Consider the following 27,405-nt stretch of genomic DNA (forward strand, 5'->3'; position numbering starts at 1 on the left):
TTCTGAAGCGACATATCCTGCCTCTGCTCTCTCCCCCAAAAAAGTAAAAAGTAACTGGGGGATAAGATGTGTATGTGGCGCCAGGTCTGGAAGGTGCCACCATTAACCAGGTGTCCATGAAGTTCCAAAAAAACAGCCCTTTTCAGGGCTACCCAATACTCTAGAAAAGAAATAACCATCAATTTGCCAATGTGTAGGTAGAGTAGTGTGAATATAAACACTAACTCTTTTCTAAGATAGTGTGAGGGTATGTGTTTGTGTGTTGGTGCTTGTAAGAGCTAAGGTATGTTTGTGTGAATAGTAGATTATGGGTTTCTTTATTGTTTCTTAGCGTATGCGGAGAGCATAGTTTGGGTTTTGTAACCGCTCACGTACGATTGTGTGGATAGTAGATTATGGATTTTGTTTATTGTTTCTTAGAGTATGTGGAGAGTATAGTTTGGGTTTTGTAACCGCTCACGTACGATTGTGTGGATAGTAGATTATGGATTTGTTTATTGTTTCTTAGCGTATGTGTTTGTGTGTTTGTGTTTGTGTGTTTGTGTTTGTACCCGCTCACGTACGATTGTGTGGATAGTAGATTATGGATTTGTTTATTGTTTCTTAGCGTATGTGTTTGTGTGTTTGTGTTTGTGTGTTTGTGTTTGTACCCGCTCACGTACGATTGTGTGGATAGTAGATTATGGATTTGTTTATTGTTTCTTAGCGTATGTGGAGAGTATAGTTTGGGTTTTGTAAGCGCTCACGTACGATTGTGAGGATAGTAGATTATGGATTTTGTTTATTGTTTCTTAGCGTATGTGTTTGTGTGTTTGTGTTTGTGTGTTTGTGTTTGTACCCGCTCACGTACGACTGTGTGGATAGTAGATTATGGATTTGTTTATTGTTTCTTAGCGTATGTGTTTGTGTGTTTGTGTTTGTGTGTTTGTGTTTGTACCCGCTCACGTACGATTGTGTGGATAGTAGATTATGGATTTGTTTATTGTTTCTTAGTGTATGTGGAGAGTATAGTTTGGGTTTTATTATATGAAATGAAAAAGTAGGGGATGTTTTCCTTCACGTCCGCGCGTTGTTTGGTCATGATCTAGGTAAGATCAATTTTACGTTTTAGGGGGATGTTTTCCTTCACGTACGCGCTTTAAGTATAAGAACCCACAGTATTCGTCGTTCAAACCATTCTGCAAAGAATAAAAAAGAAGATGGCTTCTAACCAAATGGACAAAATACAAACATTACAAGACGTTTTAGACAACTTAGGAATGATGGAGCAGATGTTGATAAGACTGGTTGAAGACCATTATTCCTATAGTCCCCATCGTGTAAAGATGGAAATTAATAACTTAAAAAAGGTAAAGGACAAGATTAGTGGTGTCATGAAAGAGATAAAGGAGGAGAAGGAGGATGAAGAGGAAAGAATAAGAATAAGCAAATGGAACGAAAAGATTGAAAAAGAAGAAGAAAATGAGAAGAGGAAGAAAGAAGAGGAGGAAGAGAAGAAGAAAGAAGAGCAGGAGAAAAAAAAGAAAGAAAAGAAGAGAAAGAGTGTTGGAGATAAAATAAGAACTTGGTGGAGAAAAAGAAGAAACTAGAAGCAGAAGAAAACCCAAAGGCCCTTTTCAGGGCCAGCCATATTTCTCGAAAAGAGATAGCCTTTCCATTGCCTACCCCTTTTTTTAAATTTAAATTTAAATTTAAATTTAAATTTAAAAAAACTTTTAAAAAAAAAAAAAAAATCCCAAAAGCCCAAACTCTATTCCCCATGTTAATTTCCCTTGTCCCTAGACAGACCCAAACTCTATGTTAAATTCCCATTGTCCCTAAAGTGACCCAGCGTTTTTCTCCATGTTAAATTTCCATTGTACGTATATTGTCCCACGATTTTTCTCCATGTTAAATCCCCTTGTACGTATATTGACCCACGATTTTTCGCCATGTTAAATTTCCATTGTACGTATATTGTCCCAGGGGTCTCCGTAATGCTAATTCCCATTGTACGTATAGTATCCCACTTAACTACTATTGGCCGAAAGTGCAATCTACAGTTATGGACAAGAATTTAACTGTTTTTTAGTTTTAAAAAATGTTGCATTCCATTTCATGTTACTGTAATGTAACATTGTTTACTGGACTTGATCTTGTCGAAAATTGAGTTCAGTTCTGTTTGACATGATTTACTTTTTTAAAAGGATTTTATTTCATTGATGTATATCACTAAAAATATCTTCACTATACTCTATGGGGACGAATGTATTGACCATCTTGTTATTCAGGTAAACATGTTGACTTGGGTCAGGGTTAGGTGAATCCAAAGGGAATTGTATAGGCTATTATATTTTAAATAAACGAGGCTCATTAAATCATGCTGAAAGCTATTTTCCATTAGCTAATGGTTGTTTTTAGAAAATGCTAATTTGTGACTTGATGTCAAACAGAGACCTATATTATCTTGCGAATGTCACAGTTTGGCGTGTTTTTCTTTCTTCCCGTTAATTTTACATTGTCAGAATCGTTCAATATTACCCGACACTGAACTCGCGCGACAATACACATAGCATTCACGTGCATAAGGGAACTCCTTTCTATTGTAAACAAACAATGGACGCAGATGCCAGCACTTTTGATTTGTACAAAAATCATGTACACTCGCGTAAGAGGCTCTTTAAGCTGTGGTTGTTTAAATTTGTTTCAGAATGAATATGAACCTGTTTCGTGGACTGCAAAAAAAAAACCCCAGCTGTTTTGGCACATTCCGCGTTGATACAATGTTACGGATTTTGGCTAGCTACATTATATAACAGACGGAAGATAAGGTCCTTACAAATAACATACAAGTGACAAATAACATACAAGTGACAAGTCATATACTCTCTTCTTTAGCTGGTGATAAGAATGGCAAAATAAAATATACTTACAGTTTTACATCCTGAATTTCCTCAAAATGTATTTTCTAAATTCTCTAAATCCGAATTACATGAGCCATGTCATAGGTTTTCTATCTGGATTACACATTTCGAAATTCTGCTGTAATTTCGATGATAAGTGCAACTGCATCCTCCTTACTGCACTCAAAATGAAATAAGCATTAAATTCCATAGCGTTTTTTTTTTGTTGTTGTTGATAATTGCAATTGAAAGACTTCATATTTTCCCCACATTATGATTTCAAACATTCAATGACAGAAACAGAAACACATTTGCAGATGTAAACACACTTCTCCCGCGCCACTTGAATCCGATGTATTTCATGTATAATTTGCACAGATGAATCCAGTCCAAAATCACAAACTTTCGTCGAATCGAAACAAAATACCAAAATATATTCATTCCATATCAAATGGAAAAGTTGTTGCAATGCGCATTCATTCACAATATGACTACAAATTTCAATTTTAACTAGACACACCATTTTCTTAAGAAAGTTATGTCGAGCCCGCGACTAAGTTCAAATTTATCTGGGCGGAGTTATGTGCGCATTAATAATGATCTCATTGTGTAATGACTCATCTGCGCTTGTGTATTTAGTTTGGAATACGGCATTCATTTATTTCCGTTGTTTCTTGTAGTGTACTTTGTTTATATAATTAAACCTTAGATAGAATTTTTAAAAAAATGAGCATATAATAAAAAGGTTGCTGCATTTGTATGGGAAAATATGAACTTGTTTTGTCAGAAGGATATACTTCACTCCCAAGGTCGTGCAGTATTCCATCCCAAAACTCGTTCATATTTTCCCATACAAATGCAGTAACCTATAAATATTTGACTTTCGTAACGAAGTCAGTCGAAATCAAAACACGCCTCATAGCGCCGTTTGTTAGGCTGTAAGACCTTGACGCTGACAACATAAGTATCAGCGTGAAGGTCTTACATGTAGGACTAGGATAATTAGGGAAATCTGCTTCAACTAAGTATGTTCATCAATAGGAAAGAATAAAGTAGTGAGCAGTGAATTAGGTTTATTGTTTTTAATTAGCTGATCGAATTTAAATCACAGACACACGTGTGCGGTATTTGCGTTTATGTATTGGTCAAGGCCACTGCTGTTATCGGTTACTCCTGAACGCCTACTTTATTAACACACCGGACAATTCTCGACAAAATGCGGTTCGTACAGTTCGAGCAAAATGGTGAAAGATTTCTTGGTGTGGAACTCAGATATGGCGGTGATATTGTGAACCTAAACCAGGCCAATTCATCCATACCTCGCGACATGAGGAGTTTCATTGAAGGTGGACATCAGATGCTTCTGGCTGCAAAGAGGTTAGATCTACACTAAAATTGACATGAGTGCAATATTTTTCAAATCGATCGAACAAAGAAGTAGTTTAGATGCAGGCAGTAAATCTGGTTCATATCAGATGAAAGATGTCTTGAAATGACTTTGAGCATTTTGCCGGATACTTCGTAAACAAAGTTGCATTTCGTTGCAGAAGGATGTACTAAGGGAAACAACCCCGTTCAAAAAATGATCTTTGCCTGCCCGATGTTCATATGCAATATATTACAATATTTATTTTAATTGGATCATTTGATAAAGTGTTGGCGTGATCCAGATTATAATGCCATAACGTTGAAAACATGCAAAATTTTGTCCGGCTCACGTGCAATGTAATACTGTTCAAGTTTTTTATTAGTCCTACAATGTAAGACCTCAGCCCTGCTATTTAAAACATAAATATCAGGGTCGAGGTCTTACATTGTTGGACTAATTTTTTGTCAGTTTTATATGTTATTATTTGATTACCTTAAACGTAAGAATTGACAGGAAAGATGTCTTGAAATGAATTTGAGCATTTTGCCGGATACTTCTTAAACATAAATTTGCATTTCGTTGCAGAAGGACGTACTATGGGAAACAACCCCGTTCAAATAAATGATCTTTGCCTGCCCGATCTTTATATGCAATATATTGCAATATTTGTTTTAATTGGAGCCTTTGAGAAAGTGTTGGCGTGATCCAGATTATAATGCCATAATGTTGAAAACATACAAAATTACGCCCGGCTCACATGCAATGTAATACTGTTCTAGTTTTAGTGTTAGTCCTACAATGTAAGACCTCAGCCCTGATATTTAAAACATAAATATCAGGGTCTAAGTCTTACATTGTTGGACTAATTTTTTTCCAGTTTTATCATTTGATTACCTTGTCTTAGTGCTCACGTTGCCATCTAGCACCCCAAAATTAGGGTCACCTCATTTTCTATAACTTCTGAGTTTTTCCTGCTCCTTTGTTCAGTTTACCATCTAGTGTTAATTTTTTTGCTGAGCATTAACATTACGAGTTACAAGATATAACAATCAATGTTTTGTGCTATCATTGTCAGCAACAGTCGGGTTATTCCATAAAACTGAAAGCATCATGCAAAGACTTTACAGCAATGGATTTATTTGGGGTGCTTTCCCAAACAAGGGACAGAATGTTCTGACAGATTAAGGTGTTGATATGGTGCTCTTCCAAAGATGGTAAGATATGTTCTGGCAGATTTAGGTGGATAATTTATGTGGCTACCAGCATATGCAGTTTATTATTGTTTTGGTTAAAGTTTTTTTTAACATTGCTTTGATTGTGGATTACACTGGTGGTCTTCATTTATTTATTTATTTATTTATTTATTTATTTACTTTTTTACATTCAGTGCTGTGGAAAAAGGACAACATATTGTCAAGAATGAATCAATCAAGCTTCTAGCACCGATTACAAGCTGTGACAAGGTGTTGTGCATTGGGATGAATTACAGAGATCACTGTGAAGAGCAAAGGGTACCTGTTCCTAAAGAACCACTAATTTTTAACAAGTTTCCCAGTTGCATCATTGGACCACTTGATGATCTGCATTATCCTAAGGAAACTGAGGTAGAAATCAAACCACTAGCTATATATGGCTTTCTTTTAAGGCTGGAATTTCATATTAAAACATGGTCAAATGCATTTATGATTAACCTTGAAAGACTCCTTCTTCACATGCTTTATGCAGACCAGTCTGTCCATTATCCTGTCTTTTAAAATCACTGTGCTGTCCACATTGTAATAGTAATCTTGCAGGGGTTTACAGGTTGTTTGTTTAATATTAATTTTGTCGAGGTAATAAACATGTTCCTGATGGATATTTTTAATAGATTGTTCCATTGGGGGTCAGGGTGTAGCGGTTGCTGTTGGTGGTGTGGTATTATGATGTTGTATTTCTTCTTACAAGGTGTCCGCTTTATTTGGCTATCATTATTTAAAGCATGATCACCCTCAGTATTGTTGCCTGGATAGAGTAAATTTTAAAATTAAGTGTGAAATTGTAGATTTATAAATAAAGATCTGAGATGATATATAGAACACAATGACATGAGCCCCTGTACATGGAAAAACAAATTTTTTATTGATGACATAAACAGCTGGGATAATGCATTGCACAGGGTTTTACAGGTTATATGTATAACTATGTATGAGATGGGTATTCTTCTTTAATTCTTCCATGGGGGGGGGGTTAGGAGTTTACAGGTTTTATGTACAAGTATGTGCCGACAGTTTTATGGAATGACAGAAATTTAATTCATGGCTATCAACAGATTTCAGGATGAGGAATCCTGGACTCTTTATTCATGGAATGCAAGATTCCCCAGCCTTTATCTGAGAGTCCCAGGCAAAAATTCAAAAGTCCCTCTCTTTCCAAAAGATAGAATGGAAAATACAAAACACTTGATCATTTTTTTAATAATGTCAGGATTGAATTCTTCATCACACTGAAAAGAAAATATTTTTCAATACAAGTAGATAAAATATTAAGTTTAAATTAAATATTATGTATCATGTTATACATAATTTTTACCCCAACTATAATTCTAGAAGCAAAAAACAAAGAATAAACCCCAATAATAATTAGTTTAAATGCCAGGAATGAACACTGGGTAGTTTTCTCTCAAGTAAAACAGCATCTCCATTACCACCAAAGAAACTTGCTGTGTACATTTACAATCACTTGGCATTACACTGTACCATATGTATAAACATGAATTAACATGAATTACCATGAATTAACATGAGCTAACATGAATTACCATGAATTAACATGAGCTAACATGAATTACCATCATTAAATTAAGCAAACGAAGGAATGAAAACAGCATATGTGCAAAATATAACTAATTTAGGATAAGTATGTTAATTAGTAAACAGTGCTAAATGCCTTACACCCATTACGAAATAACATGGGATATAATGTTGGCTCTGTAGACACAATGGTTGGCACATGTAACTAAATACATGTATTGTGAGATTGCAGATTTGAATTGTTGACAAGATGAATTCACACACACATTAGATAGCCATAGTCAGATATCACAAAGCAAATGGAACATTCACCTTTTATGTTTTTTGTTGGGTTTTATTTCATTTTTGTTGGTTCGTTTTCATCATGAGTGTGTTTCCCGAAAATTTAACACAGATTTTGACAACAAATTCTGCAGTCAGCATACTTAAACACACTTTTTTAAAACATTTCTGCTGTTACTGTACTGCTCTGTACCTAAATAGTAGTTATTCATATTATGACATATCAGTGATTTAACAATACTATCCAAATCAAACTGTGAGAAAGCTTTAATTACTTTAATTATATTTACGTCACCAATTTCATTTAATCACCATTACCACAAAATAGGTCGTTGTTTATTTGCCAATGAATTGCAGTTGCTGACAGACACACTCAAAAAGCATAGTTTCTTTGAATTATATCAAAGGGGCAGTCATTTTTACAAGATAATTTCATTGATAAGGATTAACTCTTAGGTAGTCACATTGACTTCTTGCTTGATTACCTAAGTCTAACCTATTACAGTAGCTATTGTGCAGACTGGCCCCACCGACCAAAATATTAAAGGGGAAATCTAACCTTTAGCTATTGTGCAGACTGGCCCCACTGACCAAAATATGAAGGGGTCAGTCTCCAACATGCATCACGGAGAAACAATGCATCCTCTGAGAATCTGATTTGTATTTGACCTTGAAGCTTCAGTCCCTGAGAGCCCTATTAATAAATATTATGGGCATCACTAGAATGTGCATACATTGATAAATGACTTTGCTCCCAACATTTTTCTTGGAGTTATTTCCTTATTTTTTTAATAGCTTAACAAATCTTGTCAATGTAATTAGTTGTGCAGTTTTCAAATGTTCATCATCTGATATACCTATCAACAAATGTCTCTACTCCTGCAATTTCTGTTGCAGTTATAGCCTTCTTTGTCTTGTAGCTTTGTGAATTGTGTGGCATTCTTGTTAGTGCACATGGCCTAATGGTTTTTCAGGGATTGCCGTGAAACTTGGTAAATATTATGCTCATTGCCTGAAGAGGTACATATTGACAAATCACTTTGCTCCCACAATTTTTATTAGTTTTTGTAAGTTATATTTTAATATTGAAAAACAATCTACAGATTTACCAATGGTAAAAACTTGTCAACAATATGTGATTTTTAATTTAAAAAATCAGACTGACCTACATCCAGATGAAAACTGTGATATCAGTGTCATTCATGTCTTGTAATAAATTGGAGAAAGATATTTCTTTAATTAGCAATTAGTGTGTTAGCATGTGAAGGACCATTAGGTTCTAAGGATGTCAAAATAAAACAAGCATGGTCATTGAGTAAGCATTTACTTGATTCCTTGAACTTGCAGTGATGCCATTAGTAGACATTTCAATCACTTTAATGGCTCTATTTTTTGTGTTATAGGGGTGTAATAATGATAATGATAAGTATTAATATTATTATTGTTGTTATTATTATTAATATTAATAGTAATAGTGCATATTGTTAATAATAATAATAATAATAATAAAAGTGTTTATTTTTAATATAGGTCACTGGCCCATGATACATATCCATACATCATGCAGTACAAAAGAACATTGCATCTATTGGAAGTGTTGTACATGAAAGTAATCATTATTCCATTTTTAACTGGGGGAGATACACATGTATATCACACAGTAATCAGACAAACTAATTTATGTAGCTGGAGTCGTTGATAAAACAGCTTCTCTAATCTTTAAGGCTTTTATAGTAAACATTGCTAAATTAGTCATCATAATTTTACTAGTATCATTTTGTATAAAAGTCCTACATTTTTCTAAAGTTGGATTTTTATATACAAAGGTGGGTAAATATTTTCTTAAAGTTAGATGTACACTTAATTTATTTACATGTAGACAAGGAAATATATAATGGGAATATGTATTGATTCCAATCTGTCATCTGTCAAAGGATGATATGTTTTTTAAAACACACATGTCAGCTAAAACATATCTGTTGTATAATTAGTGTTTCCTTTTACCAACATTTGTGCTTCAGAGACACCCACATTTTTAATTTGATACCCATTTTTGATACCAAAGTTTGTTTTTCACTCAGTCTGACCCCCAGTGTTGACACCTGGGAGATTTTTGACTCTCAGTCTTGCCCCCTAGGAATACGCTGTGTATAATAAGGTTGTTGTTTGTATTATTATTATTATTATTATTATTATTATTATTATCATTATTATTATTATTAGAATTTGACAGAAGTGTGCTTGGAGCAGAGAATAAAAAGTCACTCATACTAGCTCTTTTTTAAAATTCTTTTAAAGGAACTGGACTGGGAGGTTGAATTGGTCATTGTTGTGGGAAGAGAGGGAAAAGATGTTTTGGTAAGTTGATCTAGTTTTGAGGTAGAGTTCCAGTATTCAAAAATTCAGCCATGAAGAACATTAGAGTCTTGAGGATTATTTAAGTACAGTATTTGCCAGATTATCATGAGGATTATTCAAGTACAGTATTTGCCAGATTATCATGAGGATTATCCAAGTACAGTATTTGCCAGATTATCATGAGGATTATCCAAGTACTGTATTTGCCAGATTATCATGAGGATTATTCAAGTACAGTATTTTGCCAGATTATCATGAGGAGAGTCTAAATACAGTATTTGCTAGATTATCTTGAAGATTATCCAAGTACAGTATTTGCCAGATTATCATGAGGATTATCCAAGTACAGTATTTTGCCAGATTATCATGAGGATTATCCAAGTACAGTATTTGCCAGATTATCATGAGGATTATTCAAGTACAGTATTTTGCGAGATTATCATGAGGATTGTCTAAATACAGTATTTGCTAGATTATCATGAGAATTATCAAAGTACAATATTTTGCCAGATTATCATGAAGATGGTCTAAATACATTATTTGCTAGATTATCATGAGAATTATTCAAGTACAGTACTTTGCCAGATTATCACGAGGATTGTCTAAATACAGAATTTGCTAGATTATCATGAGGATTATCCAAGTACAGTATTTTGCCAGATTATCATGAGGATTGTCTGAATACTGTATTTGCTAGATTATCATGAGGATTATCCAAGTACAGTAGTTTGCCAGATTATCAGGAGGATTGTCTAAAAACAGTATTTGCTAGATTATCATAAGGATTATTCATGTACAGTATTTTGCCAGATTATCAGGAGGATTGTCTAAATACATTATTTGCTAGATTATCATGAGGATTATTCAAGCACAGTATTTTGCCAGATTATCATGAAGATTGTCTAAATACAGTATTTGCTAGATTATCATGAGGATTATTCAAGTACAGTATTTTGCCAGATTATCATGAGGATTATCACAGTATAGTATTTGCTAGATTATCATGAGGATTATTCAAGTATAGTATTTGCCATATTATCATGAGGATTATCCAAGTACAGTATTTTGTCAGATTATCGTTAGGATTATCACAGTACAGTATTTTCTAGATTATCATGAGGATTATTAAAGTACAGTATTTTGTCAGAATATCATGGGGATTGTCCATGAGGATTGTCTAAATACAGTATTTGCTAGATTATCATGAGGATTATTCAAGTACAGTATTTTGCCAGATTATCATGAGAATTGTCTAAATACATTATTTGCTAGATAATCTTGAGAGTTATTCAAGTACAGAATTTTGCCAGATTATTATGAGGATTGTCTAAATACAGTATTTGCTAAATAATCTTGAGAATTATTCAAGTACAGTATTTTGCCAGATTATCATCCAGTATATCTTTGATCTTTGTTTCTAACATTGTATATTTGCTGATTTTGGGAGAGGTGGGCTTAAGTACTTGGGACAAAGATTATGAAATAGGTAATAAACCATTTCTGAAATTCCCTTCAGAATTACTCTAGCAACTTCAGAACCTTTCCTCAGGCAGCCATGACACCTCTGTGTAACACCACTTGCACTACAATATACAAATCACACACACCACTTTCATGTTGGGTTACAGCTATAAAATCTAAGTTCTAGATTTGGGGGGACAAGGAGTGTCTATCAAGAATTAATGTGCAAATTGCTTCCATTATTGTTAAAAAAAGCACTTATATTCTACCTGAATGCAAGTTCCAAATTTAGATGATAACTTGTTAAGAGAAATAGCAGCCCTTGTACAGTGCAGGTTACCAATTTTTAACTAAAGTTAATGGAAGAATCAGAAAGTGATGCAACTAATGCTGTTTTTGAAAACATCATTGTGTGTGTACCTGTTTTTTATGTTTCATTTGAAATCACTGAAATCAAGCACCTGAAGCATTTTGACTCTCACTAAGTCTATGTCAGTGCTAAAAATCAAAACAGACAAAACAAAATAAGCAATAAACACAAAAGAAAACTTTGACTTTAAAGAATTGTACATGATTGTGGTGCTAATGGAAGTTTATTTCAAACTTGTAGATTTGGTTTTAATGCCGACATTAAAATGGCAACCTAGTTGGTTTTGACCTACAAAGGAGTAAGCAGAGCATCCTCCATTTCCCAATACAGTATAAGGTTTCTTTACCCTTAGATTATCCCCACATGATTCATCGTCCCTTTATTATCAATAATAATACTAATACCAACATAATTATAGGTGAATAGCATGTCCACAATTTGGAAATTATACCTCTGTTAGATCCATAATCATGTTAAGTCAACATTTTCTTTTGTGTTTATTGTTTGTATTGCTTAGCTCTGTTGTGTAATGTTGCCTTTGACAAAAAAAGACTCATTGAGAGGAGAGTTGAAAACACCACTTGGTCTTGTTATAAAAAACTAGTTTTGACTTCTTCATTTTCAGTTACAGTGTATATATAAGGCCTGGTATAATGATGGTAGTTTTATCTCTAATTACTGCAGAATGTTCATTGAAAAATTAATTATTACAAACCAAAGAGGAAGAAATTATTCCAAAATCTAAATTTTAAGTAGTGAATTTCAGATGTTTATTAAAACTGGGTCCAGGAGGAAACCACTGACTTTTGGTTAGTGTAACCCTTAAATATTCTCGAAACTGAGATGACACCCATGAGCAGAGTGGTGCAAAATAAGGCATAGCAAAATAATGGAGACATTTGGATTTACGTCAGTGATTATATCCTAGGGTTTCTGACTTAATCTTTTCTTTCTCAGGCATCTGAGGCAATGAACTGTCGTTGGCTACAATACTTAATCTTTTCTTTGTCAGGCATCTGAGGCAATGAACTATGTCTTTGGCTATACAGTTGCCAATGATGTGAGTGCAAGAGACTGGCTACAAAACTCTGGGAAAAATGGTGGACAGTGGGTGATTGGGAAAGCCATAGACAATTTCTGTCCTCTAGGTCCAGCTATTGTTACAAAAGAAGGACTAGTTGGTAAATATGCTTTCATTACAAAAATAATTTTCAAAAGATTATAATCCTCTCAAACAACACATTGCACATATCATCCACATCTGAGTTTATTCTTCTTTCTTCAGAGAAAAATTAAAGTAGATCCTCTATCCAAAAATTAAATTTTGTTTAACTGAAACTATTGATATACATGAAGTGTAAAAGATTGTCAGTTTTGTAAATTTTACTGAAGCATAAATCCATTAATTGATCTGTTGATATTTTGTTCTTGATAGATCCACACAATCTTGGAATTAAGACTCGTGTAAATGGAATAACAAAACAGAACAGCAACACAAATCAGATGGTCTTCCAAACACAACAGTTGATAGCTTTTATCACAAGGTATCATAAGTTGAACATTCACTTCTTTTCATGCAGCTTTACTAACTCTAAACATTAGTAATTGATATGAATTTGTTAGGAAAGAAGAACAAGGGTTCATAAAAAAATTCTTTATTTATATAAAATATAAATGTTGGGATACGTATTGTGATAGTCATAATCAGAATGGTTTGAACAATCAGTGCATGACTCACTCATAATCTGTGAGCCCTGGCAGGCATTTGACATCCATTCAGCAAGCATTCAAACAGTATAGATTGTATAGGTTGGATTTGTTATTGGCCTAACACTGCATATTTTTAGTGGTCAGCCAGTGTTCTGATATATTGTGACTAAAGGTGTAAATCAATACCTGGTTACTTGGGTAGCTGCCCGTTCATAATTACCTGGGTATTAAAATTAGCTATATAGTACCTGTTTAATTCATTAAAAAAGATAAGAAAAAAGAAAAACGTCTTTCCTAGCTCAGATCAAAGATTATATCTGGTGATGTGAGGACTGAGGGAGATACAAAACAGTAAGTACAGTTTAAAGCTGATGTCATGTGACATTGATCCATCATAGACCTCTGTCTGCTGATTTTCATATTGTCAACATGTGCGACAATTTGGCTAAGTACTCGAAGAATTTCCTTATTTTCTATTTATAGTACCTGCACATGATATGTTGCAAAGAAAACTTAGGGTTTCTTGAATTTGAAACCATGTGTCACAGATGTATTATAATACATATGTATGTATTGGACTAGTCTAAATTGCAAAAATATGGCACCAAATATTATCAAGTGAAATGGGCTTTATCAGTGTTACTTATGGATGTTATATGACTGAAAAATGTTAGAGGAGAGGGATTTTGTTAAACTGAAGAAGATGTTTCCGATGTATGCATTGAAACCACATCAAGAATAAAGGTTAAGGAAGCAGACCAAATGTTGTGGCTGAAAGTTGTTGCATTATGATGTCAGTGGTGTACTGTGTTGTCTGCCTATGTCCATTCTTATATCATCAGTATCCTTCATTACTGAAAGTTAAGATTCCTGTGAGTTTTTTCTCCAAACAGAATCTTCAGAGATACACATGTGCAAAGATTAGAGACCAAGACATCAAAATTATGCAGTTTAAAGTTATCAAAGGGTACATTTTCCTGCAGGTGGCATTTTAGCATTAAATTTTCCAGAATTTGAGGCAGTAACATTATCCAGCCAGGGGAGTTAACACACTACCAAGCATATTGTTAAAATCATAAGTGGAACAAACAGCGTAGGTCATGACCTGCTGGTGTATAATGTTCTGTCATATAACAGTTTATGTAGTTTGTTTGAAAATGTAAGTTGAATGTACATTGTTTTGAGACAATAGCTGAATTGGTATTGTTCATGGTTGGACATGTGTTGTGTCAGGAACAGTGCTTTGAGACAGAATATCTGGATCTGTGTTATTCATGGTTGGACATGTGTTGTGTCAGGAACAGTGCTTTGAGACAGAATATCTGGATCTCTGTTGTTCATGGTTGGGCATGTTTTGTGCGTCAGCAAATACAATATGTCATATCTTATATTGGTTCTAGCAATCGCCACAATCACCAGTAGCTATCAAAATTTGAAAATGTTGATTCATTTTAGTCAAAGCAACATATGCTGAAGTTGAAAATTATGTTGTCTGCAGAATTGTGCCTTGAAGCAGCTGATGACTATTAGTGTAACATATTTACAGGGTTGTATAAATGATTTAAGAAGCTAAATAAAAAAATAATTTAAAGAAAATACTTGTCAAAATTAGATAATGGTTGTAGTCATATGAGAATCAGATCTGCAATTAAAAATTCCATCCAGAGTATAGCCCTTTTCTGCTACATGAGATAATTGCAAATAATAGTAGCTTTTAGGGCAAAATTTGGCAACTACTTGGAGATACAAGTTTCAGTGTAGCATATTGTTACTGTATTCTAGGTTTATGACAATCAAGCCAGGAGATCTGATATTGACAGGAACCCCTCCTGGTGTTGGAGTCTTGAAAACACCACCAGAATTTATGAAGGTATGAATTCTATGTATTTTTCACAGTTCATACAAAGAGTTGTACATTATGGTATTTTGGCATCAACAGATCTTTAAGAATTTGGTTTGCTCAGCAAATTATATTTCCCTCCTCCCCAAAGGTGGCAGACAAATTGGTTTTATGCTTTCCATCCATCTGACCACTTACTGTATTATAATGATGATAGCTCAAAAACTGTTGAGCCAAACTTGACCTAATCTGATAATAAGACACCCTGAGTGGATTGCAGGACTAAATTTGGTTTTTTAATACTTTGGCCTTTTTCTCAGTCTTTTACACTTTTTTAAAAAATGTGTGGACTTTTTGTACAAAAAAATTTTTGCGAGTAAGTTCAGACAAAAATTTATGAGGTAGCTACCCCGTAGTGAAATTTTGTATGCCTTTTGTGTTATTATTCTGATTACGTAATTATTTTTCAAGCCATTCAAATAATTTTCCTATTTCTTACAGATTTTTAATTTTGTGACTTCAACATACTATTTTTGAAAACATTGTAAGCATAACCATGCAAATCTTACCTGAGGTGAATAATTTAAATTTGGTGGGCTTATTTTATTAATATGTAAATGACCTGTTCAGATTTCTATGCCATTTATAAATATTTCCATTTATTACAATTTTGTAACAGAAAAACTTTGTTATCCTAATTAAATAAAACTCTCTTGAGGTAGATAAGTGAAATTTGGTATCCTTATTAATACGCAAATGAGTTGATTAGACTTTCATCCTAGTGTAAAGAATGTTTCCCTTTATTAAAATTACATATTTTATAACATTGGGCCTTTTTTGACAGCTGTTTTGTTAGAACAAGTTTGCAAACACCATTTTAGGTAGAGAGATACAATTTGTCATGTATGTTTGGTGGAATACCAGATGACTTAATTAGATAAACAGACGATTATACTAAGTCTTCAAAGTTTTATTTTAACGTTTGGAATTTATCTTTTTTGGTCTGCAGTATCTTTTGGGTCTACATATTCTTTTTTCATGTTTGCATATTTGGTTCAAGATTTCAGCCTCTTGTCCCCTTTCGTACAGATGTCAAAGTTTTCCAGATTTTTGCCAGATGAAGCTTTCTGGATGCTACATAAGTTGGCCAATCTGTTTTGATCACAGGAAGAATGTATTCGCTCTCCAAACTAATTTCCATTTTATTAACCTTGTAAGATTTGTCCATTCCATCTGTCAAGTATCATCATCACATAATGAAATTGAATGTGATAGTGGGATGGGAAGACATGTGTTGTCATGCTTCTTGTTCATTATTGTTTTTTGTCATTGTTGTATGTTTTAACGCCATTTTTCAGCACAAGATAGGCTTTTCATGGCGACCAGTATTAATGGTGGAGGAACAACCACCAACCCACAAGAAGCTACTGGCAAGCTTTCTCACATACCCACACTGGCTGAATCCAAGACTCAAACCAACACAGACAAGTGAGATGGCAGTGATCTGTAATGGAGAGCGCTTTGGACCACTAGGCCATTCTGTGGCCCCTGTTCATTACTGGATAAATTAATATATATATATATATATATATATATATATATATATATATATATACATAACTTTAAATAAATGAATAAATTAAATGATGATATATGTTTTTTATTTGTAATACCATTATTTTGTAAATGTGATTCTATTTACTTGAAGGAAGTTTTTGTTTTTCAAGCAGACATAATTTGTTTTATTTGCAGTTCAAGGTCTTCATTTGTTTTCTTCATATTAATTAATTGTCATTGCAAACATATTATTAAAATAACTCCAAAGATTTTAGTTCACATTTCTGATAATTGGTATGTATGATAAATGGCACAAGTGTTATCTCATGCCAGATGATGTTTTGAATTAGACCTCAGGGCATGACTCGGGGGACATACATGTGTGGCCCTAGTGATATATTTTGGAATTTATTGAGATTCCCACTTGTATATACTCATATCGGGAATGAAAAATGAAATTTATATATGTAACTGATGTTTGCCCTTGAGTCTGTGATTACCCGTAGGGACTAAACCCAGTAATCATAACCTGGAAACTGTTGAGATTTCAATCTTTGTTCACACATTCATATATACCCTTACTGGACAGAAAAAGACAAATGGACATATGCAGCTAACTTCAGCCCTAGGGTCCAGTCCTAACTGGAACTTGGTAAATGATTGTCAGAACCAGGAAGTGTAGGGATCTGTATTTTACAAACACCAAGTTCAGTTTAATAATATTCCAATTCTAGTTATTCATAGTTTGGATGACATTTAAAAACAATTAAGGAATAACATAGTGATTACACATTTAGATTCTTCAGCAAACTGCAAAAGTTAACCATAATAACAAATTTGTGTAAAAATAAAGGTTTGTCAGAATATGAAAAATATCAGGGTGTGAAGAGTTATCAACAATACGATATTTTTTTATAGTCATTGATTACATAAATGAAAAAAAATCCAAGTCAGTATGACAATTTTCATATATGTTGGACTTTATGAATCTCACTTTTAATTAAAATCATCATGATGAAATAAAAGACGGCTTTGTGATTTGGACTTTGTAAATAATAATAGTAATTATAATAGTAATACTAATTTGCTCTTTTCAGAGAGGAGACATTGTTGAAGTTGAAATTGATGACATTGGAACCCTGAAAAATAAGATTGTATAGGAAGCTTGAAAAATACAGAACAGAATGCATTTAAAAATTCAACTTTCCTGGAGTAGCAAATTAATTGAATGATTTTGAATCAAAAGAATCAATGAATGACAATTTAAAGATTACCAAGTACAGTATTATTAGGTGTAAAAATGAGTATTGAGATGTGTAGAGGGTTGCTACTGATCATTCAGTACAATATGTGTTAGCAGATCAGGATCAGTGTTGGGTATAAATGAATATTCAGCTGTTTATAGCAGTCATGCACAACTTGTTCCAGTGCATGTGCCTGATAAGTGATATTTAATGTCACACCCTATGATGTAAGTTAAGAATAAAACCAGGTCACAGGGTTGATCCAGCCCACAGGCCGTATTTTGTCCACCCATAGCTTATCGAGTCAATACAGATCTTCCACCACAGATGTATGTAAGCAGATGAGGATCAGTGCTATAGGATCAAGATTATAAATAGAACAGACAGTATAGACACTGATCTACCATAGACATAAATAGAACAGACAGTATAGACACTGATCTACCAATGTAACATAGACATATGTGAGTATATGCCGTCCACATTTGGCTAAATGTTATGTACAAGCAAATAGGGTAATCAACTGTTCAGGTATTGGATGAAGTACAGTTACAAAAATGTTTGACTACACACAAGATGTTGAATTGGTCACAGAATATTTTTTCCAGTATTTACACCATAGTATGTTAAATATACTCCAATGTTATAGCAATTTACAAATTTAAACAGTGCAATTCATATTGCTCATTCAGCCAATAAATTAAGATTAATTTGAACTAAATTAATGAAGCCTTAAAATACTGAGGATTTCTTGTATTTCTGATATTTGTGATAATTATTTTGTGATATTTGTGATAATTATTTTGTTTTTTATTTGTACAGGCTTTATTAAAAAAATATATGCTTAGAATTGTGATGAATTTGGAAGAGTATTGATAAAAACATTTCTCATTTCTAACATCACGTTTTGTCCAAAAACACAATTTGATAATCTAGTCATTTTTTTCTATAGCTTTTGAAGCAATTCATATATTTTTGTGTGTTGGCAGATTATCCTTTGCTTACAGTCAGTACTTATGAGAAATAGGTAAATAATTTGTTTTACTTAAACATTCCTGATTTTATTTTTAAATCCATTTGTAGTCAATGGTGTGTGGTTTGTATTGTCTTTTTTGCACAGCATGTTCTCCTAACCACTAGACATAGGGTTTACAGACTCTTAATTTGTGATGAGTAACTTGTATTCTGGTAATTTCAGTAGAATTTGTTTGTACAGAACTGTTATGCAGGTTCTTCAAGGTTTGCATGTGAATTCCATTTTAAATTAAATGAATCATTTTTAAATAGATAAATTAGACATTTTTAACAGAAATTGTACATGAATGTTTATATTAATTGATTGAATGTCATAGACAAGATAATTGGATGCTTTCTGGGGTAATATTGTGAGGTCATTGTGCTGGCCATAAGCGATGTCCATGAAAGATGATTAAAATATACAGTAGGATCCTAAATTATCCAGATGCATCACTGAATTCATCACCCATGGTCTGTCCCTCACATTTATAAACCCAGGCAGATAAAATTCAATTGACCAGGTGACTGATTTTCATCAGGATTAAATTTTCATCATATATATACAGGTTATATATTTAGGTATTTTGTATTTAAATAAGTGATTGAATGCATATTTTTCAGATGAATGTTTGCAAATAAAATGGTGGTATTGTAATTGTTACATGTGTTGTGGTTATTTTGTTTTCTTGTGCATTTTCATACATTTGTGTTAAGTTGTATTATGTTGTTGTTTCCACTCATCTGTCTGTCCATCTATTACCAATGCTTGTATGACCCATACTTTGATTGGTATCCTTGTCTGGAGTGTAAACTTTGAACCATTCAGGATATTTACTTAAACCAATTACATATCACGCCTAGATGTTGGGTCAAACACCATAACAATGTCCCAAGCCTCAAAATCAAGACTACAGCATATGAAAACATAAATTGGTGAGCATCATCCATGTATAAGTTTTGAACCAATAAGGATTTTTTAATTAAAGTTAGCCACTGAAACATCTTAACTTCAGAACATTGCACATATTGACAGTCATGCCCCTTGCCTCAAGGTCAACATTGTAACATGGGATTATTTAAGGCACTGTCATCTCTCATAATCCAGGTTGTCATATATTTCAACTCCAGACAGATACTTTGATGAAAGTTTACCTAGGTCCATGCCTTGTCATACAGCTGTCATATCCCTAGCATAACTCCAGACAGATACTTTGATCAAAGTTTACCCAGGTCCATGCCTTATCATACGTCTGTCAAATCCCTAGCTTAACTCCAGACAGATACTTTGATCAAAGTTTACCCAGGTCCATGCCTTATCATACAGCTGTCATATCCCTAGCATAACTCCAGACAGATACTTTGATCAAAGTTTACCCAGGTCCATGCCTTATCATACGTCTGTCAAATCCCTAGCTTAACTCCAGACAGATACTTTGATCAAAGTTTACCCAGGTCCATGCCTTATCATACGTCTGTCAAATCCCTAGCTTAACTCCAGACAGATACTTTGATCAAAGTTTACCCAGGTCCATGCCTTATCATACGTCTGTCAAATCCCTAGCTTAACTCCAGACAGATACTTTGATCAAAGTTTACCCAGGTCCATGCCTTATCATACGTCTGTCATATCCCTAGCATAACTCCAGACAGATACTTTGATCAAAGTTTACCCAGGTCCATGCCTTATCATACAGCTGTCATATCCCTAGCATAACTCCAGACAGATACTTTGATCAAAGTTTACCCAGGTCCATGCCTTATCATACGTCTGTCAAATCCCTAGCTTAACTCCAGACAGATACTTTGATCAAAGTTTACCTAGGTCCACACCTTATCATACATCTGTCAAATCCCTAGCTTAACTCCAGACAGATACTTTGATCAAACTTTACCTAGGTCCACACCTTATCATACAGCTGTCAAATCCCTAGCTTAACTCCAGACAGATACTTTGATCAAACTTTACCTAGGTCCACACCTTATCATACAGCTGTCAAATCCCTAGCTTAAAAAAGCAACGTCATTAGTGGGGAAAATAGTCACAAAGCTGATATATTATTTACCATTTGCAGTACTTGTTTCTTCTCACTTGCATTCTGAAATATTAAGCTCCTTTCACGACCATGTAGCACACAGTGCAGCACTTAACACTTGTGGAGCCATATTTTAACAGTCTTCTAAATGACCAAGATATGGTCAGACATTCGCTTCCATCATTCCAAGTTTGTAAATAAGGATGGACCGTGAATTTAAATACCAGTAAGCATCATTATTAAGTGTCTGTCTTCCCACTCCAGGATATTTTATTTTATTTGGTTTAATATGCAACCACAAATTGTAAGTGTTGTTTGCAAATTATCTATAAGCACCAGTGATGTGACATCTATCATGAACTTTGAAATCAGCAGAGCTAAAATCAACATCACAAATCCAGCAATAAGCGGCCTCAGTAGACTCGTTAAATAACAGGTTATGATCATGTCTGTGGGCAAATACAGCTGTTGTCTATATTTCACCATAAACTCGAGCTCTTTAAAAAACACTTCAACTCGGTCCTTGACTATATATTTCTGGCTCAGGCTGATCCCTACTTCTGATAGTGTATCCAAATCACAGTAAATGTTTTCTGCAACTTGGATTGTGTTTATTTGAGAATGTTTCAGCAGGTTCACGCATTATCTACAATGCGGTTTATGACTGAATGCACCACTGTAAAAGCCATGGGTGTCAAGCAACTGTTGAATTCTAAATAAATGTAAGCAATATCTGCATGGAAAATATTTATCCTGGTATTTATGGTTCAGTAACCAGGAATGATTCTTTATCCATGCATGAGGAGATAGTGATTCTGGAGCATTCATATTGCCCAGCAGAAATGAATCGGTCTGGGTCCACTCTGGCAAATATTTCTTTTGTTCATGTTGTGATCGTGCACATATAAAAGCTTTAATTCAAATGAACACTTTGACAGTGGTGCCCAGATTAATTGTTTAACTTTTTTAGTGTGGCCTGCACCTGAAATGCTATATTGCCAAGTATTGTGGATATTTCAGCAGTGGGTCTGTATTATCAGTCACGAGACGTAACACAGATAAAATCGCTTATTTTAAACACCGATTGTCATAGTCATTTTTTAAATTTATAACTGATCATGGTGGTACATCCTCTGTCTGAATTTTACCCGACCCCCACCCCCCCCGCAAATAGGTTTGTAAAGGGAAATATGCACTAATATACATATTTCAAAAGTCCATCCAGAGCCTAAATGGTCCAATGACTCAAGTATCCATTGAAAGATTTTATCAATTTTATCATTCATAGCCTCGGTGTCTTTTGCAGCTTAAGACTATAAATGGATCACCATAAAACCACAGGGTTGTTGTCTTAAACCATCATTGTCTAATGACTTATGATGAGAAAAAACAATATTTGTTTAAACTTCAGAGCTGCCTGTTATTACAACCTGGCAGGTATTTGATCGAAATAATTGCCCAAAAGTTTTTTTTAATCGCCACAATGATTGTGAAACTTAATCTTAGGTACTTGTAATTGCTGTGCTTTTGCAGCAGCCTCAGTAGCAATGTGATACAGCTACTGTATTTTGTACTCGGCAGTGATAGTGGCTGCATTACAATAATGGCCATGCTCACCCACGACCATGCATGCGTATTCAGCATCCAGGGTTGTGGAAGACTTTGATATTTAAACATTCTGCTGTTTCATAAAGCTGTCTCACAGTCTGACACAGTTTGGAAATAATACCTAATAATGCACGTATGTCAGCTTTTCTTGCACCTCTTGGTAGTTGTATATTATACTAATGAGTGAATTGTTTCAGTTGTTGTACTGCTGTCATTGCATTTGGTTGCTCCAGGGTAACCAGCTGTTGCACAACCATTTTTGGTTGATCCGAAGCAACTAGGGGAGCCAACTGTGGCATGTAAGACATGGTCTAGCACCTAGACCACCACGTAACTTGGGCAAATGTAATTTACAGTATTCATAAGGGCAAGTGTTACTGTAAATTTCACATTTTGCAAGTTATCCACCTTTGCACTGATTGCATCCAAATGCCATTAAACATTCTATATTCATAAAGTTTAGTATTTAATCGACCATTTGTTTCTTCAGTCTCATCTGTCATTTTCTCTTAGACAAACACGTTGATTGTCACAACATTTTATAATTTTTATCATGATATTTATGGTTCAGCATCCATGCATGGTTTATCCATGCATGAGGAGATTCTGGGGCATTCATATTGCCCAGCAACAATGGATCAGTCTGGATCCACTCTGGCGAATGTTTTTTGTTTGTTCATGTTGTGACAGTACAAACATATAAAAGCTTTTTTTTCAAAGTGGACGCATTGACAGTAGTACCCAGGTTAATTGTTTAACTTTTTTAGTGTGGCCTGCACCTGAAATGTTATATTGCCAAGTATTGCTGGTATTTCAGCGGTGGTTCTGTATTATCAATCGCGAGATGTAATGCAGATAAAATCACTCATCAAAAACATCGATTGTCATAGTCACTTTTTAAATTTATAACTGATCATGGTGGAGCATACTCTGTTGTTTGTATTTTACCCCCAGCCCCTGCGAATAGGTTCGTACAGGGAAATAAGGGAAATATGCACTTCATCTAGTATACATCTTTCAGAAGTCCATCCAGATCCTATATTGGTCCAACTACTAAAGAATCCATTGAAAGAGTTTGTCAATTAATCATTCATAGCCTCGGTGTCTTTGCAGCTTACGACTATAGAATGATCACTATAAAACCACAGGGTTATAGTCTTAAACCATCCTTGTCAAATGACTTATGATGAGAAAACAATATTTGTTAAGACTCCTGATGCATCTACAAAAAATGTTTCATCAAATCTTTACCTGGCACGTATTTGATCGAAATAATTGCCCAATAGTCTTTTTTTGGATCGCCACAACGATTGTGAAACTTAATCTCGGGTACATGTAATTGCTGTGCTTTTGCGGCAGCCTCATTAGCAATGGTATATGTGATACGGCTACTGCAATTTTGTGTACAAACGTGCTCGGCTGTGATAGAGGCTGCAATACAATAATGGTCATGTTCACCCAGGACCATGCGTGAGACTTCGGCTTCCAGGCTTGTGGAAGACTTTGCTATTTAAACGTTCTGCTATTTCATAAAGCTGTCTCACAGTCTGAAGTGGTTTGGAAATAATGCCTAATAATGTAAGCATGTCAGCTTTTCTTACACCTCTTGGTAATTGTATATTATACTTATGCGTGAATAATGTGAGTTGTACTGTTGTCGTTGCATTTGGCAGCTCCAGGGCAACCAGCTGTTGCACATCCATTTTTGGTTGATCCGAAGCAACTAGAGGAGCCACTTGTGGCATTCAAGATATGGTCCTGGGCCTAGACCACCACGTAACTCGGGCAAATGTAATTTACAGTATTCATAAGGGCAGGTTTTACTGCAAATATCACATTTTGCAAGTTATACCTTTGCACTGATTGCGTCCAAATGCCATTAAACATTTTATGTTCATAAAGTTTAGTATTTAATTCGATTTTTACTATGTTCAGTCTCATCTTTCTCTTTTCTCTTAGACAAACACGTTGATTATCCCAACCTTTTATATTTTGCTTCATAAATCTATGAAAAATAGATTTATGTTTTGTTTCCCCATTGAGAATCATTCTATTCTGAGCCATCTGTCTGCAGTTATTTTATTAAAATCAGCTCTTAACAAAAAGGTTTGTTAATATTCTTCTCATATTTTACTATTACGGTTTTAATGTATCTATATCACATGGTGTAGTCGTAACAACTCACATATGTTATCCGTCTATTTGTCATCGTCATCATTATTATAATATTCATTCGTTTCTAATCATCCAGCCAACGTCAGAGACTTTAGTTTTGTTTTTTTTCCCAATATCAGATAATGACTTTTCAGGTTTTCTCGGATAATAAGTTTACATTATTGCTGCTCCAAAATAATTCCTAATTTGATTAATATGTAAATATGCTCTGAAGCGTCTGATATAATATTTTCGGCATCTTTGACAAATATGTATGATGCACTTAATCAAAACAGCGATTTCATCTTTTCAGTAATGTTGTGCACTTTCCAATGATCTGGCACATTAATCCCAGAATTGGATACATTCATAATCATATTTGCATCAATATGTCAATTCCTTGACTTACTGAATTCATATCCATATATGGTAAGCATGCATAGTCTTGTAATAATGATATGTCCCTTAAATATTTGCAGTCGTTTTCATCAGCCCATGTAATTAGAGAAGTTTTATATTTGCGAGTATCGATTTCAGCTGGCTGGTTGTTGCGAAAGGTCAAACAAATGCAAAATATATGCTTTGATATGTCGAGCACGCCAAATTTTTACATTTCTTGATTAGATATTTTTTCATTTGAGAATTAGCACGCTAAAAACAATATTTAATAATTCATACACAGTAGTCAATCTCACTAGCACTAAAAGATAACACATAATCCTAGTTAGTATATGCAAATTTTGAGCTGTACAAGCTTTGCACAAAGATTGATTGGTCTGGTAGCACTGCACAGTCCATATTCATGTTCAAACATTGTTTCCATAATACTGTTCCACAATCATGTCGAAATATTGTGGCCATGAAAATCATTTATGAATTTGTCACGTTGACGTCACTGGAGGAGGAAAGGAGTTAAACACAATTCTTCTCGAATTATCCAGATAGCAAAGGACCAGACAAGCCATTGGTCTTCACGAAGATCTCCTGATCAGAGTGAAAAAACGTAAACTGCAGTGGTATGGGCATGTCTCATGATCACAGGGACTTGTCAAGACAATCCTGTAAGGCACTGTACAAGGAAGGAGAAAGAGAGGCAGGCAGAGAAAGAGGTCAGAAGACAACATTCGAGTGTGGACATTCTTGGCATTGAGAGAATCACTCAGAAAGACGGAAAAGCGAAAGGAATGGAGGAAGCTGGTTGTTCAGTCTTGTGCGGTGCCACACGGGTCTACCTGACTAAGGGACTAATGCTGCTGATAATGAATACATTTGTTTCTGAATTCATCAACCAGTCTTTCATCTAGTCATTCATTATAGAATTTTACATTTATAAATACAACGTATATGTATAAATGTAACTTTCCTTACTACAGTGTATGACCCACATTCATTCATAAAAAATACATACACACACGCATGCATGCATTAGATTAAAACATGAGTAAGATATACCTGTCAGTGTGGGAGACAGAATGGTGGTGGTGGGTATCCAAGTAAAGTATCTCAATTTATTTGAGATTTGGTTCAGTCAGAAAGAAGACATGGGTGAAACCTGTTCATAAAAGAAGAGCGTGTTGGTGTTTGTTTTGATACTATTGGGAATGATATTCCACAACACTGCTGCAAAATATATAAAAGGTTTTATTTTTGTTTGTTTGGTGGGTTTGTTTTGTTCAGAGTCGTTTTGAATGTTGGCAAATTTAGATTAGACTACGAAATAAATCGAAGATTGTGTGAATGGATACTGGAAGCTGGAATTGTTAGACCATTGATAATTGTGGAGCCTTGTTTTTGAAAAGATTTATATGTCCCAATGGCTTTAAAGTACTTTGACTCTATAATTAAAAGGTAACCGCTGTAAATTAATGAATGAATGAGAGGATGGATGGCTTGTGTCTGGAGTTTAATTATCTGATTCAGATTAAGATCATTGCAATTCCCCAATGGGGTGCAAGCGGAATCAAACAGTATAAGGCGATTTATTTGATTTTCTAGCGATTAAATGTCTGTCAATTATCACATCTGCAAGTTTTTGGTTTTCGATGTTATTTAATTTAATTCCCTAAACACATATATTTATCCTCTAATTTATCTATATTCTACCATGATCCAACTGGGATGCAGTTAAATTTTCTGCTTGATTGCATTTTATAGGTTTCGCACCGTAACATAACAGCATCTATATGTAGAAAGCTTTGTAGGAAGAAGCGTTTAATATAGTTTTATTGTACTAAAGAACGAAAACAAAATAAGCTGAAACATTACAGAATTTTTTACCAACAGCAAAACCAAAAACAGGAAAAGGGTAGGCATTACAGTGGCTCTGTCCTTTAAAACATGGATCGTCAGTCAGTCTAGAAATCAAATACCATAATGCAGTCGGGCCACAAAATGGAAACATGAAAAAGCCACGTGATATGTTTTATCGACGTTTAGTCTTACAGCAATAAATGAGGTGACACAGTTTACATATGCGTCATCTGTGCCATATCAGACCCAACTTCTGAAGAATTATGTACCGTTCTCGCGAATCAAACCAAACATCTGTAGAATTATGTACCGTTCTCGCGAATCAGACTCAATATTGAATTATGTACCGTATCTCGCGAATGAGATCCACTTGCCATTGCGCTTCTACGCAAAATTTGCGTCGGATGAATTCAGTCACTATTATTCCGCTTTAGACTGTTTACATCAAAAGATTTTTTTGACATTCTTGACCGTTACCCTG

At 34.4% G+C, this 27,405-nt stretch overlaps 1 protein-coding gene across 1 annotated transcript; it reads left to right on the top strand.

The window, feature by feature from the left end:
• The first annotated feature begins 3,846 nt into the window (after positions 1–3,846).
• LOC149794912 (oxaloacetate tautomerase fahd2, mitochondrial-like) lies at positions 3,847–19,538 on the top strand. Its single transcript, XM_089964552.1, has 7 exons — positions 3,847–4,259; positions 5,639–5,855; positions 9,621–9,680; positions 12,524–12,692; positions 12,947–13,055; positions 15,004–15,091; positions 17,716–19,538. The coding sequence occupies exons 1-7, from the start codon at positions 4,099–4,101 to the stop codon at positions 17,776–17,778; spliced, it is 867 nt and encodes a 288-aa protein (XP_089820678.1). The 5' UTR covers positions 3,847–4,098; the 3' UTR covers positions 17,779–19,538.
• Positions 19,539–27,405: the final 7,867 nt, after the last annotated feature.

Source organism: Sinohyriopsis cumingii, chromosome 7 (assembly GCF_028554795.1).
Source record: "Sinohyriopsis cumingii isolate HCF-2022 chromosome 7, ASM2855479v2, whole genome shotgun sequence".
NCBI lineage: Eukaryota > Metazoa > Mollusca > Bivalvia > Unionida > Unionidae > Sinohyriopsis > Sinohyriopsis cumingii.

What these genes read in the sequence shown, in the direction of transcription:
- LOC149794912 (XM_089964552.1), top strand. Translation starts at nt 4,099, where the DNA reads ATGCGGTTCGTACAGTTCGAGCAAAATGGTGAAAGATTTCTTGGTGTG. An exon ending in ATGCTTCTGGCTGCAAAGAG is followed by an intron (nt 4,260 to 5,638) that starts GTTAGATCTACA and finishes TTTTACATTCAG; the next exon opens with TGCTGTGGAAAAAGGACAAC. An exon ending in GAGAGGGAAAAGATGTTTTG is followed by an intron (nt 9,681 to 12,523) that starts GTAAGTTGATCT and finishes TTTCTTTGTCAG; the next exon opens with GCATCTGAGGCAATGAACTA.